This window comes from Haliotis rubra, unplaced genomic scaffold (genome assembly GCF_003918875.1).
Source record: "Haliotis rubra isolate DU_JTF1 unplaced genomic scaffold, ASM391887v1 Scf2256, whole genome shotgun sequence".
NCBI lineage: Eukaryota > Metazoa > Mollusca > Gastropoda > Lepetellida > Haliotidae > Haliotis > Haliotis rubra.
The window spans coordinates 4,924-26,696 of record NW_025766288.1 but is presented as its reverse complement, the minus strand read 5'-3'; the positions used below and the strand labels follow the sequence as shown (position 1 = coordinate 26,696).

The following is a 21,773-nucleotide window of genomic DNA, read 5'->3' as shown; positions in this document are numbered from 1 at the left end:
CAGTATGGAGGTAACATACGTTTTCAAATGTTTTTTTATTCAGGGGTTTAAATTATAATACATGTGTTATATTTGTTGTGTTTTTTACCTGTAACTTGTTACTTTAACATCAATTTGACAAATTACTATTTTTACCACAAGCTGTAACTTATTACTTTAACATCAATTTGACAAATTACTATTTTTACCACAAACTGTAACTTATGACTTTAACATCAATTTGACAAATTACTATTTTTACCACAAACTGTCGCTTTCTCTCACTCAATAAATGAACGAGATCGATGCTCATGTTGTCAATCACTGGATTGTCTAGTCCAGATTCGATTTTCTACAGATATGCGTCACATAGCTGGAATATTGATGAGTGCGACGTTAAACAACAAACAATAAATGAGCGAACGGACGACAAGGCGGACGTACGAACGAAGCAAACACAGGGATTGTCTAATTCAACAGCAACTCCACATCCTCACCACCACCCCGCATTAGATCAGCTAAATGTATAGAACAGAGGCAAATTATTTCCTAACACAAACGACACTACACACATAGACAAGGATGTGATATTATCAAACCAAGTTTGGATCGAAAAGGAAATGGGGTGATGTAGCCAAATGTACATAGATGTATACATTGTAACACATGTACGTAGTTGATAACACAGGGGTATACACTTATCGGAGGGACAGTGATGAATGTGAGAACACGGTGTAGTCCACAGATGACGTATTTAGACTACACGCTGGTTAGGGTTGACATTCGTCAACGACACAGACATTCACATGTTGTTAATACACAAGTTTCCAACGTTGACGAAATCGCCGGGTGGGGATATGGTCCTGTACACAACGAATCTACCCTGTAAACGAACTGCGGGACTTTAAACTAGTAGACCACTTGTTAATATTTCGGAAACTAGTCGATGCGGCTTTAAGCAATATTCATTCACTCACTTGTTCCTGTGATTTGAATACTGGTAATTAAACAAAATGTTGAAAATTGCAGGGCGGTGGGGTAGCCTAGCGGTTAAAGCGTTCGCTTATCACGCCAAAGACAACCGGGTGTTCGATTCTCCAAACACACACACACACACACACACACACGCGCGCGCACGCACGCACACACACACACACACACACAGAGTAACATAGTGGGTATAGCAACTGCCTGGACGGCTGTCTGTCCGTGGTTTGATTCCAGTGCCGCGTCTTACCACAAGACATTAAAATGCTGCTTGTTGTTACCCTGCCTTGGAATAAAACAAGGACATGTAGGCTCGAACACAGTGAATGTTTGAGCGCGGTATCCATGTCAAACAGCAAGGTGTATCAGTAGGCTTGCACGATAAACCATCATGCACCATCATGTTGTCTGTGGATTCATTTCAGGAAATCAGTACAAAGAGTGTCCATAAAATTGACATTTCCAGACAGGCAATGCAATGTATATCTAATACAGGAAATGATATTGCCATACAGGTGTATTAATAATGTAAGTTAATCTTAATCCAAAGTATATTAATCCGTTTAACATTACAGCCTATACCTCATTTAGCGCTATACATCAAAACTGAATCACAATATTAAAATAGTAGTGATTCACCGTACCAGATTATTATTTTCCATTTCATATGCCACCCAAACCATCGTAATATGGATCTACCCAGCTCGGGTGGCCTTATACGTCTTGCGCTATAAAGGCTTCCTTCTATGGCGCGTGACCTGGATATCACAGGGCACTGATTCACTCTGTCATAACAGTAACACTTGTTCATTTCACTATTGACAACACTGACATGCGTCAAGATGCCAGCTGCACTGAGTGACAAGGTGCGTGTCAATATTTATGATTCAGATATTTCAAAAATATAATAATTACCATGAAAAGACACAATTGAGAATCATCATAAATTAATACGATTACGGTTACTTTCAATATCCTAATTACGCTGAGTAATGTAATTAGAGGAAGTATTTAGGGTTAGTTTAGAGGAAGTGCCGACGTTAGTCTTTCTCACATACTGAATCATAATTATTTTAAAATATAATAATAAAATGGAGTAAATGAGAAGTAATTAACTCCAACAATGCCAAATTGTTCAACTGAAACCCCTGCTTGTTCACCGATCCCCTATTCAATTTAATTTGAATAAATATATGTTTAAACCAAACACCTGCAGCAGGTTAAATGTACCGTATATGAGTACAGATGTACAACTACAATTGATTTATTGAGTTTAGTTTTACGCCGCACTCAGCAATATTCCAGCTATATGGCGGCGGCCTGTAAATAATCGAGTCTGGACCAGACAATCCAGTGATCAAAATCATTAGAATTGATCTACGCAATTGGGATGCGATGGCACCCCCATGCAAGTCAGTGAGCCTGACCACCCGATCCAATTAGTCGCCTCTTACGGCAAGCATGGGTTGCTAAAGATCAATTCTAGCCCGGATCTTCACGGGTCGTACAAGTGCAATCTGTTCCCGATCTACATATCACCACCCTCAGTAGTACACGTGAAATGAACATGTTGTGTAATGCAGTGTTGTCAATACATTTCACTGTAATCTCCTCCGAATGTGACACATCTGATTATGTTATCACGGAATCTGTTAATTATGTATATGTTAATTACTCCTGTCACTGGCCGCGTGAATAATTAAACACGTTGTTAATTACAATACTAATCATCCAGTGTTATTTAGTCAGATTGAGACGTGTGTGGAAGTGATTACAACTGACACTCAATGCACAAATCATACGCTCTTGAGTTCACTTCCGAACGTATGACAATCTCTACAGCTGATTGGCAATTATCGATTTTAACGACGACAGTTACCTCTCAATCGCGTGCTGAAGTGATATTTTTTTAAGCGCTGTTGATAAACATGCTTTCAGGTATATCCCCAATTTAACAGCTTTGTGTACAAAACGAAGAACTGAACCAACACGTACAGACATTATTTGACTGTGTGCTGTTTTACCTCTCATACATGACACGTAAATATACAGACTTACAGACAAACATCAGACATCTGACTAACAAAACAGACAGCCAAAACACTAACTTCCTAATCACTAACACATTCTTTAATCTGGGACTGGCGCCACTGATTTGTAAATAAAGATAGTTCATATGATTGTCAGGTGTCCTCTCACTTAGTCAGAATCTGTCAAAACAAGTCAATTGTCATCTAGTTTTCTCCTCACTAGTTACAATCATCTTGGAATTCAGCTTGTTATTTGGTTGGTGGGGTTAATTAGATTCCTTCCTATATTTACCATTGTTTCCTGCTATATCCAATCACCTCCAAAATATATGGGGTATTTGTTGAACTTCCTAATTATCTATTGTTAGATGTGTTCTTTTGCTTCTATTGTAATTATTTTGGAACATGAACAGACTGGTAAAATAAAGAAAACACTATAAATTTGATGTAACAAAACAAATTACAAACGATCAAACAATTAATAGGAAACAGTGCACAGCAAAAACAACTAGATGCATCACCATCGAATAACTATTTAAGGTTTTTTTTAAAAACATATTTTAAGTCCCCATCACACGTCAGTAAAGATTCTTCATATCCCATACCACATACTTACTTAAAACTGTTTTGGAGGAATTAATAAATATTTTTTAATAAATAAAATGTTACTCAAATGAAAAAAGTTCCGATTGTATATTCATGCATGTGAACTTTAGTAGTAATTCGGCGCTGTATATATTCGTCACCTACAAAACCGGGGTATGACTGATTCTCAATACTAATTGACACCAATCTTGAAGCACACGCCCTGTCGCCATTTCTAAAAAAAAATGACACCCTCGTTGATTGTCGCAAAAATATACGTCGGGCCCAAACACTGTGAGTAATCCCCTTTGAGATGAAGTGTAACCGACAACAATTCACCGCTGGAGTGCTAAATATAGAAACGGAAATCCCGGATCCTCTCTGTCACGTGACTACGGCGTCATGCGAGGCTTCATCAAAACCGCTACAGGCGATCGAGTGAGTCAGTAGATACAAGCTCGGCTGAAGAGACACGAGGCACAAATATATCGCTGTCTGAGACATTACTTACATCATGGTTGCAAACATCGGCGGAGAAATTAAATGTGTCGTCGTCGGCGATGGAGGAGTCGGGAAAACTAGCATGCTTCTCCGATATATTGATGGACGGTTCCTGGAAGAGTACATACCTACCTGTTTTGACAGTTACGCTGGTGAGTTTTTATCAACATTTGATGTTTTGGCATGTAGATTTTCACTGGTAGGACACAATATAATAAGTGTTTATGATTTTAAAAGTTTATTCACAATTAATATATTCTTCTTAGTTCACAAACTAATGAATCAAATGGTATGAGAGTTATAGCTTTCTAAACACAATTCTGTATGTCGATACATATCCGTGATCTAAGGTAATTTGTTGGATATGACTGTATGATAAAAATAGAACCACATGAAGTTATAATTCTGAAAGTTTAATTTGAAAACACCGACAGACTATCGTCTGATGGTACGTCTCGCCGGTCGTTTAGAAAATAATTAACACGAATTTGTCTCAGACAATAAATCTGTCAACATATCCCTGTCAACGTGAACTGACAAACAAGCGTGGACGTAAACTGACTGTTAATTAGTTCAAATAACAACACACGGTCCTGACTGTTGATTGACAGAGAAGTGTGAAGCAATATTCAAACGATCAATGTATTGTTCTTAGCCTGTTGCTGCACGTTATTTTATGTACTTCGTTGAGTGATTCGGTCTTGAACGGGAGCCACATTAGTTGACTAGACGTAAATATGTTACAGTCTGTGGCTGTAGTCAGGTGTTGATGTAGTCTGAATGCAATACTGTTGATGTATGAATTGTACATGTTACAGTATTGCTGATGTGACGTTAAATTCCTTCCTCCATTCTGTTAGTTTATAAAATAACCAATAACTTCAGGCAGTTTGTGAAATAACTAATAACTTCAGTCAGTTCATAAAATAACTAGTAACTTCAATCAGGTTATAAGATAACTGATAACTTAATTCAGTCAGTGTATAAAATAGCCAATAACTTCAGGCAGTTTGTGAAATAACTAATAACTTCAGTCAGTTTATAAAATAACTAGTAACTTCAATCAGTTTATAAGATAACTGATAACTTAATTCAGTCAGTGTATAAAATAGATAACTGTTTTCTAAAAGTTGTAAGTAATAGGGATGATAAGTCTTTATGGTTGATCCAATTCTTTATTGTACAATCGCGACGTTTCGGTATAGATACTGTTTTCAACCATACGGTTGTCAATGGATACATGAACACATATACAGGCCACATGATGTCTGGCAAAGACAACGGATGATAAACAAGACGATTAACAATGAAAAAATAAGTAGTAACTTCAGTCAGCTGACAGATGCTTATACACATGTCACTACCAAAGAGGTAGTAATAAGCATAACAATTAGAGCGGCATACAGTCCACGAAATAAGGTATGCAGAGGATTAAAACGTTCACAAAGGAACCCTCTCTTATAATTGTCTTGAGCTTAAAGGATAAATATAACGGAGTAGGAGTGGCGATAGTTCTTTTAAATATACTGAGGGAAACAAATAAGGGAACACCACTTCATGGCAGTGTTCCTTTATTTATTCTCAGATTTCATCACCACAGCGCTATTCAAAGCTGGTGATGAAAACTGGAAAATATTAAAGGAACACTTGAATTTTCTTATGTTGCTTTATTTGTTTCTCTCAGTATATATGTCATTGGGTTTGTAACAGAGACTAAACATGTGTGCAGCATATGCACCAAGGAATACATATTTTAGAAAGACAAAATATATGAATGATAAAACCTAACCCTAACACATACAAGGCATTGTATCTCAAGGTTTTCTGAGCCAGCGTTGACCGTTCATAGTCATAATAGGTAAGAAGATTAATATCCCCACACGTCGCAATCCTCTTATTTCTTCTCTGTGGTCTGTAAGACTCTTTTGTCCCCTGCTGTGTAATGCAGAAGACTTGATACATTAGGTGAGCTGTGAGAGGTCGCTGCTGGAAGCTTTCCGGTTGTAGTTACTTTGATAAATAATGGGACAAGAAATAGCAAATGTTCTTGTTAGTTATGACAACACCAAGTTCAACAAGTGTTACAGCTCTATCCCCTCTGGTACTGCTTTTAAAAGGAAACACCTCTCTCTGGTATTGCTTTTAAAAGGAATAACTTCTCTATTGCTTACAGGATCACACAATAAGATGTTTTGTATGGTAATGTGTGCGAAGTAATCCACAAACACTGATATTTTCTGAAACTAAAATCGGAAATTAAAGATTCTCATACAGGATTTTTCAAAAGCCAGCGTACACTTGACACAGAGCTTTTTTTATTAGTTACTATTTACTAGCATCAAATGCATACTTGCGTTATAACCAATCTCACATTGGACATGGTACTGGAAATGTTTAGCATATGATTATACGACATACAGTATCTTGTGTGACGTATGTTGCTGTACCTACACATGTGTACAACAACCTTCATACATATTCAGTATTTTGTATGTCAGGTACACTTTTTATAATATATCCAAGGGTCGTGTGAGTCACCAGTTGACACAAAAGTACACATGCTCTTGGTAAAATCAGGGTTACAGCAAGGTTGTGTTCTAGCTCCGACCCTGTTTATGCTTAGTGCGTAAAATCGATTATGTCATTTCTCACGGTGTTAGTCAAGCACAGTCACCTTCACTACCCCTCCCCTCCTGCAGCCACACAGACACACATCCCACATCAAGACCCAGTGTTAGGTACAGGCAGCGCTCACGTCGACTTCCACACCGGAGCACGTTGCATGACGTAACTGTTCCTCATACGCTTTGTTTTACATTCAGCTTTTCTCCCAGCTTGTCGCGAGACGTGAGAGTCCGCCCAAGGTTCAAGACCACGTAATTGTTTTCATATGTCAAGTGTCTGGGCAGTGACATTGTTTCCCGATTGTCCCTCAGTGGTCAGCGAATGGCCACGCGAGAATAGCTAAAAAGTCGGGGCGTTGCTGAAAAAAAAGAAGTGCTGGCCCTTGACCTCGGGGCGTTGTGTGTGACCTGTCTAGGCGTTGCATGAAGATTCGGAACAGTTACAATCATATCCTTGGAGTAAAATATACCAAACTAATCAAGCAAATATACATATTTTATTGCGAGAATGGATTGCTGAAAAATTAAGTGCATGCACTTGACCTTTGGGCGTTGTGTATGACCTGTTTCGGCGTTACATATGGAGATTCGGAAGAACCAAAAGTTAACATAAATATGAAGGTGATTGTTGTACTTATATAACGACAAGTTGCTGTAGTGATGTTAATCACATAAGTTTCAGCCACTAACCGATGTATTCCTCCCTAATGTATCCGCAAGAAGCATAACCTGATTCAAATACTCTGTTAGCATATTTAATATACACACAATACGTGCACAATTAATCATCCTTAACGCGGTTAAGCTATATTTCCACTCTGAAACAATCAATTAAACACTAAATATACTAGTATATTTCAAATAAAGTTATATTTGATATAGTTTCAAGTACCATAAGCAGCCAATCTATGAAAGAATTCCGTTACGTCCTGAATTTTCAAACCCCTTCTCTGTATCACTGGACAGAATAAAACTGACACCCATGCGTCAATTTCACGGTCCCAGTTTCACCAGCGGATCATTAGCGTGTGTGTGTCAACAGCCTGTCGGGAGTGTGAGGAGGCACTTACCAACCTGTGTTGAATAACCAATACAAAGTCCACATTCTTATTTGACGGATCAAACCAAGTTTCACAATTCTCATGTACATGCGAATAGCCTCGGGAATTCCTTTAATCCGCCATAAAGACATACAATGTACTCGAAAATGGACAAATAACAAGTGACTACCCAGTCTGTTATAAAGCTGCCCTCAGTCTTTGACGCGTGTAATATATATCCTATTAACGACTTTTTATTTTAAAAACCCAGACAAGGTTAATACAAAACTGGCATTCTTAAAGCGGAAACGAAGCGGAGAGACAGACTGAAGTTTCAGAATGTAAACTACGGAGGGCATTAGAATTAGCTTCACAGAACACGGGTTTCTTTGTAAAGCTATTAAAAGACCACAAAAGAAAATATGATTATAAATAATTAATAACCATTTCATGATACCCTGACTATTATGCACCACATGCAGAGAATAAGTTTGTATGTATGTATGTAAGCCTAATTATTGTGTGCTTTGCACGTACAAATCTTCCAAATATGTAATACCTCTAGCACCTGTCTTACTCGTAACCCGGCCATGTATTCAAATTCGAATCGGGTATAAGTTGTCACGTGATTGCGAGGAATTTTGTGTCACGTGGTTTAGGTATGTCCACTCCTAAGAATAAAAAGACACACCGCTTTTTGTCCATAAAAACGAAGATGCAGCCTCGTTTAACGCTAGGGTTCCCCGCTGGCAAGTTTGGGTTTAAATTATTTTAAATTTCTTTATAGCTGTAGCTGGTTGGAGTTAAAGGTTTCACGTGGGTTCAGTTGAGGTCTTGATGTCTGAGGCATACTCTGTATGTGTTTTGAATTATAACTATTATTATTATCATTATTGTCATTATTGGAATCAGTCGTGTAGGTATATCGCGTCCAGGGATGACCATTTTATAAATTATTATTAGAACCAATTTGTTATAGAAAGGTAGTCTGTAGGTAACTAACAGGTGTAGACGAACGATGATGGCGCCTGATGGAAGTAACAGTTTGTTAAATGAGTTCACCTTTATCATGCGACTGAAGCATTTGTGAAAAACAAGATTCACCTCAGGGTCACTTATATACAGTTGTATCTACGATAAATGATGATGGTTATCTAGTACCCAGCGTTTTGACAAACACACCTGTCACGCGCCTCTTACCGGTAATCATTGGTTAGGATGCAACGGAATGTGTAAACAGGTAATCTGTTATCTGTAATTACCAGGTGAAGTACGTACATCATCTGTGCATGACATTGTTACACCCTGAATGGATATATTGAAGTATGCATACACATAGGTGTGTCAGTGATTATGCTATCGGGTTGCAGTATGTATGCAAGGCATGGTATTTGAGAAGTATACGCCAGGCAAGCAGCAGCCTGTTGTGAAATAAAATATTGTCGGTCTTTTGTATTCAGGGGTGGTGGGGTAACCTCGTGGTTAAAGCGTTGGATCGTCACGGTGAAGGCCTGGGTTCGATTCCCCACATGCGTACAATGTGTGAAGCTCACTTCTGGTGTCCCCCGCCGTGATATTGCTGGAATATTGCTAAAAGCGGCGTTAAAACTAAACTCACTCACTACTGTAAACAATGTTAACCATCATCATCGTCGTCATCATCATCATCATCGTCGTCGTCGTCATCATCATCGTCGTCGTCATCATCATCATCATCATCATCATCATCGGGGCTGTTGGGAAGCCGTCCCACGGCCTTAATCCTTACTCAATCATATTGCTCCAATCGAAACATTGGCAATGGCTTTCCACATGAATATTGAATTATATAAATGTTCTTGCTCTACCGTTTGTGGTGTGAGAATATGTAACTCTGAACGCGATTGTTATAGTTTGGATGACTGTGGCGATGTCGCCTAAGTAGGTAGTATATTTCCTGTCAAACCATTAATGTATTTTGTTTGTTTCAGTGTCCCTTGACCATGGCGACCGGTACTATCACCTCTGCCTTATGGACACTGCCGGACAGGTCAGTATATTCCTAACAAACACGTCCCGTTTTGTAATATAAATATGAGAACAAACCTCAGTTTCCTATAATTAGTTTTATTAGGGAGTACCGAGACAGGAAATATTGAAGGTCGGTGTTTCAAGAATATGAATATTTCTAGAGACTATTCGTAGCAAATGTGTCCGGAATCTGTGTTTGAAAACCATAAATGTGTCAAAATAAAATAATCAAGGATGTAAAACACAGTCGGAAGCGCCCCCACACGGATAAATAATCAGCGAACCATCTGGGCACGCATCTTATTAGTGTTACGTCATGCTGCTAAAAGGAAATAAAAAGCTAAAAAGCTATATTAGTGTCCCCAGGCCACGGAGGCACGTTTTGGGATGTGATGATGATAGTTATGGCACGGTGTAGTTATGAACAGGTGAATAGCCGAGGTCAACGAGCCTCGTTCTGATAAAGTGCGTGCTTTTGTCTTAAACACGGTTGGCAGGTAATGCTTGTTTTTATAGTTTGTGACGTAATCGTCAAACCTGTGACATATTCATCTTATTCGCCCTTTGGGAAGGTCTGCATTGTCTCTTTCTTTGTGAAAAATGATAAAAGCTTTTACGACCCTTTAAAAACAAAATATGTATTTTTTCGGTAAACATTCACCGTCCTTTATAATCATAATGTTATATTTCGGGAGAACATTCATTTTTAAACATATAAAATATGGTTGTATATTTTCTATTTCTATATTTCCAGTCCACCGTCTCTAAGAGAAATGTATGTATGTATGTATGTATGTATGTATGTATGTATGTATGTATGTATGTATGTATGTATGTATGTATGTATGTGTGTGTGTGTCTGTCTGTCTGTATGTATGTATGTATATGTATGTATATATGTATGCATGTTTGTATGCATGTCTGTCTGTCTGTATGTGTGTGTATGTATGTATGTCTGTCTGCATGTACATGTATATATGTATGTATGCATGTCTTTATGCATGTGTCTGTCTGTATGTATGCATGTCTGTCTGTCTGTCTGTATGTATGCATGTCTGTCTGTCTGTCTGTCTGTCTGTATGCATGCATGCATGTCTGTCTGTCTGTATGTATGTATGTACATGTATGTATATATGTGTGTATGCAAATGTCTTTATGCATGTCTGCGTGTGTCTGTATGTCTGTCTGTATGTATGTATGTATGTATGTATGTATGTATGTATGTATGTATGTACATAACGTAAGGGAGGTAGGTATCGAAGATAAGTGTTATTCATTGTTAGTTTGTCAGATTAATCACGTTCTCTTCAATATTTCAGGAAACGTATGATCGTCTGCGGACCTTGTCCTACTTCAACACTGACGTGTTTGTCGTCTGCTTCTCCGTGGCAAGTCAAGACTCATTCACTAACGTCAGGACACGATGGATCCCAGAGCTGAAGGAATTCAAACCCGGAACCCGCTTCATCCTTGTCGGAACTCAAGCGGATCTCAGGGACGATGCTCAGTATCCGGGTGAATGCGTATCCCTGAGCCAAGCCAAAAAGCTGGCCAGAAAGGTCGGCGCGGAAGCTTATGTAGAGTGCTCGTCCCTGACAGGGGACGGTTTGAAGAACGTGTTCCAGGGGGCGCTCACAACGGCAGTGTGTCCGAAGAAGAAGAAGAAGTTTTGGAGAAGCTTCAAGCAGCTATTCAAGAAGAACGAGAAGTGAGCGAGAAGATGAAATCTGTGGCACAAAAAAAACATGGCGTCCAGAATGTCAGAACTCTTCGTCCACTTTGCGCAGGCGCATATGGACAGGCAGCTCAACCAGAAGTGACCTCGAGCTTTTGAATGACTGTTTTGCCAAATTTCTTGTTTCACATTGTTGTTGCACATTGTTGTTTCTGTACAAAGTATGTTGAAATGGATAGAAATCTGGTTCAAGAATGTGGGAGTGCTCACCCAAAGCATGACGTGTCTGCATCGAGGAGAGGACGTTGGTGCTTGTTATTGTGTGAGAATGTGCTGTTGTTGACTCATCTGTGTGATAGTCGCTGTTAACAATGACCTCAAAAGTCACGTGACAGAAATAAAAGTGCAGGACACTCCACATCCTTCCGTGACATCAATGACCCACCACGGCTCCCTACAGAGAATAGAAGTACAAAACTCCGAACACTGCCGAGGTCAACTGCCGCTACACACTCGTAAACGCTCCATTCAAACTAACGTGTCACGTCAAGAGAGGAACGATTCAACTAGTTTCAGAATTGGCAGCCCTAAAACATTCTAGCATAGAAAAATACGACTCCTTTAACTCAAAATATTGCCGTTTGAAATAACCTGTTTATTTGTTTGTTAACATTCGTTACATGCTTGAGAAGATGTGATTTAATTTATGCCATCCTTGTTTTCGTTTTGAGGTTGACCAATTGTTTCGTATCTTCATGTTCTTAGTGCTCGTGTTTCACACTGAACCACACCACAAATATTTACAGTGCACACAATGCAGTTAATACATTCCATAAACCTTAAAACATTATTTGACCAAAGTATGACTTTGTTATTGCTCAACATCTAGAGTATTTAGATAATGTTGACTGACTGACTGACTGAGTTTTGTTTTACGCCGCTTTTAGCAATATTCCAGCAACATCACGGCGGGGGACACCAGAAATGGGCTTCACACATTGTGCCCATGTGGGGATAGATAATGTTGACTCTTACCCATTTACATGACCGTTGATTGTGAACATGTAATGGTTTTACGCCGCTTTTAGCAATATTTCAGCTATATCATGGGTGACACTAGAAATGGGCTTTATACCTTTTACCAATGTGGGGAATCGAACCCGGGTCTTCGCAGTGATGAACGAACGCTTCAACCACAAGGCTACCTCACGCTATACATTTAATAAATGACATTGTGTTGACAAACCCTATTTCACGTACACGGTAATTAACGGACAACTGTTAGGGATGTCCCTTTATAAACAAGTTCATGTTTACAAATGTCTTCGCCCATAAATCAGGATTTCCAGACGAAAGACGTACTACTCCAGCGATTGCACGCTTCCCATCACCATACAGAACTCATACAATACATACTAGCATTGTCTTCCCACATATTCCAGAGAGCCAGTGTAATTGATTTCATGCTATGGCCGAAATGTTCCGTTGGTGTTTGCAAGTTGACGTTTCATGTTAAAGTCTCACCATGTAGTGTCTCGTCAGGGTGCCCAATGTCTTTCACAAAAAGCCGTTAATCAGGTATACAGTTACCATGGAAACATGCCACCGTAACATATTCCAGGATCTAAACATCACTTTGAAGTAAACCCGTTGTACAGAAACGTTCTCGAAGACGCCTGGAAGAGGGTCTAGATTAACGATGTGCGGTTTAACGGGGTTTTGTTGTATTGGTTCCAACTGAGTGCTGTAGAAATGTATGTGATGTTGACACGTATGTGTCCTTGTGCTGTAATGAAATGTACAATAAAATGTTATCAATTATCTGTGGTAGAATTAGTCTGCTTTCAGTGGCATTTAGAAGTAGGTGTGTTGAACAACGGGAAAATTCTATGGATGTACAACTTCTTTATTATTAATTTAAACGACGCTTGATAACGATGTTAGCAGCTACGAGGAGAAGTCACTTACAATAATAATAAAGTTGTATAACCATAGTACTTTCCCCGTTGTTAGGAATTAGTCTTCATTCTCGAAATACCCACCATAATGGAAAACCCAGCCCGGGCAAGTTGAGACGCCAACAGCACAGCCTGCGTGTATGGTTATATCAGACAGTCCGAAAACATTCAGTGACGCTCTGTGACGGATATGATATACAGCTCTATATACTGAACACAAATATAGCGGCCTTAAAATTTCCAAGTCACGTTCTGGGATTCTAACCACGGACCTTCTTATCCGAAATTGAAAGCTTTGTCCACATGACCAAAGAGGTTAACCCGCAAAGCATGATGATAAGGTACGGATGTCATCTATGAGATGACTCCACGTCCTATTACACAAACAGAAGTGCTCATGAAGATGTTTGGAGATGTTTGTTTTCATAGCGAAGACTAAGCGCCAATTTTGCCAAGTATACCCTAGAATATACATGTTTCATAACTTATTTTGTTCAGTATATAGTCGTGACTATATATAGTCCGTTTTTGTCTCAAAAGTGGACCGATGAATTGCAATCTAACTCGAAAACTAATAACATATAATACTCAATGAAACGCTGATCATAATCAAAACATCAGACCAGCTCTTTGAGTTTTTGGCAGAATTTATGTCCTAAAAATAAAAAAGTTGTTTAACAAACTATCTATAAAATTTTGGCACAGTTCACTATTTGTTGGGGCGGTGGGGTAGCCTAGTAGATAAAGCCTTCGCTCGTCACGCCGAAGACCAAGATTCGATTCCCCACATGGGTACAATGTGTGAAACCCATTTCTGGTGTCCTCCCGCCGTGATATTGCTTGAATATTGCTAAAAGCGGCGCAAAACGTAACTCACTCACTCACTATTTGTCACGAGGGTGGAGTGCAAAGAGAGGAACAGCCAGGTGTACGCGAAGCACGTGCACAAGTGCCGGCAAAGTTTTTGAGTCATTTGCGTGTGCTGTGCCGTCTCCATCCTTTCTCGCACACCTGGCTGTTCACGATGTGCCGTCTCCATCCTTTCTCGCACACCTGGCTGTGCCGTTTCCATCCTTTCTCGCACACCTGGCTGTTCACGATGTGCCGTCTCCATCCTTTCTCGCACACCTGGCTGTTCACGATGTGCCAAACAACAACAAGCAACAAACTTGTCAACTGATGAATTTGTCCGAGTCCCCGTCAGTGTATCTCCTCACAGATCTCTCAATACCAGGAGAGGAATTAGTACAGATCGGGATAGACTATTTAATGATATATCGAACTGGATATTGTTTCTGAAATGAGGGTGCAAAGTGTTACATTTGTGAAAAGGTTCACCAGGCGTCAAGGTACTGAAACAATCCAAACAAATACGTACCTGTTTTCCTCATCATCTCCCACTGCACCAAAATCAGTCAGAGCAGGATACTGTAAAATAGATGTCGACATATATATCCCTAATCCACTGAGGTAAATTTGGCCATGGTGTAAATTCCTGCAAAAATAATATAACCTGTGCACATTGTAGTGAAACCACTCATGTCACTGAATAACGTACCAGTGATTTCAAAAGGTGTTTGAACTGTTCTCACTTAGAAAAAGCTTATGATACCATCTGGAAATATGGAATTTTAAAGAACCTCCATGAGATAGGATTGAGAGTCCATATGCCTAATTTCCTATCACAGTTTTAAACAAATAGACATTTCCAGGTACGTGTGGGATCCACTTTGTCAGACAAGTTCAGGGTGTTCCACGAAGTAGCATATTATCGGTAACGTTGTTTAGTATAAAAATCAATAGCTTATGGAAAGTTTTAAATGACTCTGTTGACGGGCCTTTGTTTGTGCATGATTTTAATGTGTCATGTCGAGGAAAACATATGCGGACTATTGAGAGACAGTTGCAACTCTGTCTCAATAAGATAGATGCTTGGTCGATGAATTATGGTTTTAAGTTCTCAAAGTTAAAAACGAATTGCATTCATTTCTGCCGGAAATATATACCGCATAGTCACTCCAAGCTATATCTAGCTGCTACTCCAATCAAAGTAGTACAAGAAGCCAAGTTTTGGGTATCATTGTTGACCTTACCTTTAAGCCACACGTTAAATATCTCATAGCAACGTGTCTGAAGGCGATGGATTTATTTAAGTCGTGTCCAAATCCATGTGGGGAGAGGATCAGTCTACCCTCCTTCACTACACAGGTCTCTTCGCTCGAATCTGGATTATGGTTCTATCATATATGGTGGAGCATGTAAGAGTGATTTGGAAATATTAGATCCAATACATCACCAAGGCCTGATACTCTATATAGGAGATTTCAGGACCTCTCCAAGTGACAGTCTGTATGTGGAAGCTGATGACCCCTCTCACAAACCCCGCCGCACCAATATATCTTCAGTATATAACTAAATTACGCTCGAATCCATCACACACTGTTTATGAGTCGGGTTTTACCCACAGTGTGAGGCACTATTTCAGAAAAATACTAAACTAGTTCCTCCACTCGGTATACGGCTCAAACCACACATTTCAGCTGCCAATCTTGACCTTGACATAATTGCGCCATTTCAGCTGTTACCTACTCCTCCTTGGCAGTTAATCAGGCCAAACGTTGACCTAACTGTTACTCAATTTAAAAAATCAGACACAAATCAATTGGTTTATGAACAGGAATATCAGCAATTGAGATTGAAATATGATTCTCATCGTTCTGTATTTACGGAAGGATCCAAAGATGGTGGCACGGTTTCAAGTGCCGCTGTCATTGGATCCCAAACAATATCTTAGGAATACCTGGTAATAGCTCAATTTACACTGCTGAAACTAAGGCTATTCTGACAGCCTTGGAGTATACTGAACAGATAGTAAACAATTTATTATTTTTTCTGATTCATTGTCATGCCTTCTTGATATTACAGAGTTATATAATGATCTTTCCATTGGCCAGTTCGACATCGTCTTTCGCTGGTTACCGAGTGATGTGAGCATAGTTGGCAATACAAAAGCTGATGCTGCAGCTAAAGCGGCTCTAGAACAGCCGTGTTTCCACTCTTGATACCTTACCCTGATTTAGACCTTATGTCAGAGAGCACTAGTATATGAAACAGTAAAATGCAAACAAGGTAGAACGCCCAAGTAGGTATAAATACACTTCATGAAATTAAACAGACCTTAGGATATACCTACTTGGGATGTCAATCCAGACATGATGGAGTTGTAATGAGACGATGTCGAATTGGTCATAGTCGTTTTACCCATGAGTATATGTTGAAGGGAGATCCTCCATTCTGTATCCCTTGTGATGATCACAGTTAAGCACTATTTGCTTCACCGGGTAGTATTTTCTCTCACAAGCGATACTTATTACCAAGTTTCAAACATACAAGATCATTTTAGCAACCTAAATTCTCATTTAATTCTAAGTTTTTTTAAAAGAACTAGGACTGTATACTAGCTTTAGAATGAATGAATTTTAACTATGGTTGATGCAATTGATAACTAATATTATTGTAGCAGTGTTATTTAATGGGGTTGAAGTATTGTAAAAGATTGTCCTCTGATGATAGCATGTTAGACCAAATGGTATTGTTGCACTTTGCAGATAACCAGTATTTTATGCTAACATATTTTGACATGTTTTAATTTATGGCTAGATTTTCCTACAACTGCCAGTGATCAAAGTTATGGCTTAAATTCTGCTGTGGTTCATGCAGGAAGCCAAGGTACTGTAAGTCCCCATGATCTCCAGTAAGATGGTCTGGCTTTGGTGACTGGTTGTATATAGCTCGTATTTTATTGGTATTATATGTAATATTGATCTTTGTATTGAATAAAGTATTGTATCATTTGAAATTGTTAGTTTTTAGACTCAAATTGTGATAACTTGCTAATGTTTTACTGTCCATTACTACATATATTTCTTATAGTTAAACAAAATTGTTTCTCGTCACTGTATAGTCGAACAATTGTCGATATGACGTTAAATTTTAACTCACTCACTCACTCACTCACTCTTGAAGAACTTTGAGACTAAAAACATGAACATCGTATCTCCTCTACTTTACAGGTTGTTCATTTTCCCAAGATTATTCTTTCTATTTCAGAAATAACTTTCTATTTCAGTCTGCTATAAATTCATACCTATATATATGTTGACGTTTATTAATCAGTTTATAGTATACAATATCTTTCCAGCCTCTGATCCCCTGTACTGGCTTCCGACTTAGTCTAGCACTACGGATGTAAATAGAATTTTATTGAAAGCTTTGCTAAATCAAACTTATTCGCAAGTGTAATTATAAAACATCAACACCTTAAAACAACCAGTCTCGATTGTCCCCCAGACAGATTCACAGGGAGTAAAATAAAAATAAACGGTAAAAAATATATAAATAAATACGCGATGCCTCCAGGAGCGTGAAAAATAAACACTGATCAGAATATCCTGCCTGTAAATGTAAACATGACAAATCTATCCATGCTACTAATATTCAATACGTAAGGAAGTTTATCATGTGTTTGTTAGGATTATACTGACCTGCCCGGCAGTGTCCATAAGGCAGAGGTGATAGTAGCGGTCGCCATGGTCAAGGGACACTGAAACAAACAAAATACTTTAGTGGTTTGACAGGAAATATATACCTACTTAGGCGACATCGCCAGAGTCATCCTAAGAATAATAATCACGTTTAGAGTTACATATTCTCACACCACAAACGGTAGAGCAAAACATTTATATAATTCAATATTTATGTGGAAAGCCATTGCCAATGTGTCGATCGGAGCAATATGAGTGAGTAAAGATTTAGGCCGTGGGACGGCTTCCCCACAGCCCCGATGATGATGATGATGATGATGGTCAGAAGTGAGTGCGTGAGTAAAGCTGTAACGCCGCTTTTAGCAAGCAATATTCTATCAACATGACAGCGTGGCACACAAGAAATCGGATTCACACATTTAACCCATCTGGGGAATCGAACTCGGATCTTCGGCGTCACGAGCCAACGCTTTAACCACTAGGCTACCCCACCACCCGGTGAAACAAGGACATTCTCTGTCTAAGAGGAGGTCTTTACGTATTGATAAAATTAGTAAAATGTCAGCAGAAAAAAAGACAGCGAATTTTCGACTTGAATAAGTAGCTGGACTGTCAATTTGCCCAAGCTTACTCCCTTTAAGCTAAGCACCTCGGCAAATTGTTTCTCTGGCAGCTTGATGATCTGTAATGTTGTAAGCGACCTGTTGGAATACAGGTACCAGAACAAACGTTCTGTAACAGAACATAAGAGTTTCTGTGAGGTCAGAGTTTCACAATAGGTGTGAAACGTGAAACGGTAACATGTGTAGCATGTCTAGCTCTGTCCTCGGGGCTGCCACAGACTCTGTCTCAAGGAAACATATTTTTACAGAAACATACTGTTCATATAACATAAACATAACATATAATGAAAAGGAGCCAAGAGCCTTTCTTCATTTTCAGAAACAGACTAGCGTGACCACTGAGCATGTTTGCGAACGTAATATTGACAAAGCCCTCTTGATGGAGAAATATTGACAATGGATATTAAAGTTAAACTGTATCAATGTTATGTTTAGAACTAAACCATATCGCCTAGAAGTTTGGGTTTACCGCCGCCTTGGGCAATTCTGGCATGACGTGTTAGCTTAGGCCCAATGTGAGAGACCGATGTTGTAGCTACTGATATCTAGTATAGTAAAATAGACTAGAGAGTGGTAGGAAGTCCAAAGACCACGGATAACATTTAGGGTGGATCTGAGAAACAACTAGGGCGGACCTGAAAAACAATCTGGATGATAAAGTCGGAATTTCTTATGAAACTGGAAATGATTTTGTTATTTTGTTTGGGTGAATATATCCATTTTATAGGTGACAAGTATACCTTAAAACACAAATTGCATGCAGGTGATGGTTTACGAAACGCCTCCTTTCAAAACGACATGTGTCCAAATAATCCATATGGAGAAAAGTGTGCCACAAAGGTTTCTGTATATAAACCAACCATAGTGGATTGTTTGTAAGCGTGGCTTTAAAATTATATATCTTCTTCGTTTAATCTGCTCTGTATTAAATACGTAAGCTGTAGGTACAATGAATATAGTATTAGCCTAGATAATATAATGGCGGGTAATGGTCCGGTTTTTTTTAATTGCAGTCTAAGAGAAATAAAGCATGTATTCTACAAAGGACGTATTGTGTGCTCTAAGCGTGACGCTAATAGTTGACTCGGTGCTGTGAATAAAGTCTTCTCGTCAAGAACGCAGGGAGACATTGAACAGTATTTTACAGACTGGTATTTGATACAAAAATCCCCAAACTCTACAAGATCGCTGTTACCCCTATTCCCGTTGTGTGAACTGACAGGCAGACATGTCACAAACTGACGGCCAAAAGACGAAGGAACCTAAATTCTTCGAGTTATCCGATGTTCGAGACAACCGCAAAAAGTGACAAAGGAAGGAATACACAGACTCTTCGCAGCTTTTACTTCGACACAACCGTTCCTTCGACAATAGGGCGTTTGACTGCAGCCAACACTAACTGATGGTAGTTAAATTGAAGCAAGCAATAAATGGTTCTCATCTGATAAGGGGCCGTGGTGTAGCCTAGTGGTTAAAGCGTTCACTCGTCCCGGGTTCGATTCCCCGCGTGGGTACAATGTGTGTACATGTTTCTGATGACTTTATCTTTCACCCAACAAATTATTGCAATTGTCTAATATTCTCTTTTAAGAGAATACCGACACAAAGATCTTTGAAATATGGAAGAACAAATGACTTTTGTCACAGAAACTTTGGGAACAAATCCTGTTGACAATCAGAGAAAATAAGAAAAAAGCCAACATTTTAACATCCTGGTTCAGAAGCAGAACTAATATCGAAGTTGAAAAACAAATTAACCACCAGTTTGTAAATAAGAGGAGAGTCGACTTTGTGTTTCTGTATGTGAATATATTACCATGCTGAGATTCAAACCCAGATCTTTTGTGTGATCATCGGAATCTTTCTCAATAGCTGACCTCAAGAGCCTATTTTGACGATTCTTACAAGATCCGATAGTTTTGTACAATTGTATGGAGTTGGGCTAAGAGCTCTTGCTCACCGAACACCACTTCAGAAGAGACGAATCAAGACGGTATTTCCTCTCTGTTGCACCCAAACAATCAGAGAGCGTGTCAGGTATGCGTCGCTTTAGTCTGTCCCCGCAACTTACGTCACAACAAAGTAGGTCAAGACGAAACATGTGGGTCACGAAGATGCCCGAGGTGAAGGATGGTCGGTAGTCTGGACAATCAGATCCTCATTATAGGATATCCTTATCTCGGATGTCTGTCCGAACGAATGAATCAGATCGTTTATCTGTAAATTCTGGGTCAGTGTGTAAATTGTTTGTCAAACAGGTCAGTTCACACTAAGAGAATGTCACATACTATTATATCCACTCGTTGGGGTGAGTTAAACTACCTTTCATTTTCACCCGTAAAGATCCGGGTTAGAATTGGTCTTCAGTAACCCATGCTTGTCGTATTATAAGAGCCGACTAACGAAATCGGGTGGTCAGACTCGCTGCCTTGGCTGACACATGTCATTGTATCCCAATTGGGTAGAGATCGATGTTCATGTTGTTGATCACTGGATTGTCTGGTCCAGACTCGATTATTAACGGACCGCCGCCATATAGCTGGAATATTGCTGAGTGCGGTGTTAAACTACGAGAATATATGTGTTGTTTTCTTTAATCAGATTGTTTTTAAATAAACTGAAACACTTTTGCATAGTTTTGTTCTTCTCAACTGGAACATCACATAAAGTATTGTTGAACAAAGGAATAGTTCTGGATATGGGTATATCACTTGCTTAATAACGGCGTTAGCATTTACACCGAAACGAAGCATATATTGTAAGAAAGAAGTTGTATATCCATAGAACTATTTCTCTTGTTCATCAGACCAACTTCTAAATGCCACTAAAAGAGATTAAAGTATTGTTAGTGGACAGCTTGGTATATCATCACACGATTCCAGAAGAAAATACTATTCCGTGTAATACTTATCACACTGTGTCACAGATTGTTAGAACGACCTTCCGATTTCAATTGTAAATTTGGAACAATACTATAAGTAATTATCTTAGTTGTTTCGAAACGCCCATGTTTATTTCCTTGTCTCGGGGTCAACAAAATACCACAGGCATACTTCAAACAATCCCATTCAAAATCTTATAGTATACAGTATGCGTAATCTACAGCCTATTAGATTCATAGTGGGCAGAGGTGAGCTACGTACCTGCCTATGTAACTAGTACCGTGATTGAAATGCGAGTACGCTGTAATTTGTCATCAATAGACAGACGCCCTTCC

The 21,773-nt window shown here is 39.1% G+C and overlaps 1 protein-coding gene and 1 long non-coding RNA gene across 2 annotated transcripts; both read left to right on the top strand.

The window, feature by feature from the left end:
- Nucleotides 1–4,019: 4,019 nt before the first annotated feature.
- On the top strand, nucleotides 4,020–12,291 carry LOC124277690 (cell division control protein 42 homolog). The gene is made up of 3 exons (XM_046713421.1): nucleotides 4,020–4,234; nucleotides 9,717–9,775; nucleotides 11,076–12,291. Exons 1-3 carry the CDS (start codon nucleotides 4,096–4,098, stop codon nucleotides 11,466–11,468), a joined length of 591 nt encoding a protein of 196 aa, XP_046569377.1. The 5' UTR covers nucleotides 4,020–4,095; the 3' UTR covers nucleotides 11,469–12,291.
- Nucleotides 12,292–12,446: 155 nt separating this feature from the next.
- LOC124277691 lies at nucleotides 12,447–21,337 on the top strand. Its single transcript, XR_006898892.1, has 3 exons — nucleotides 12,447–12,694; nucleotides 20,594–20,599; nucleotides 21,327–21,337. It is a non-coding gene; the product is annotated as an uncharacterized LOC124277691 (long non-coding RNA).
- The last annotated feature ends 436 nt before the right edge of the window (nucleotides 21,338–21,773 follow it).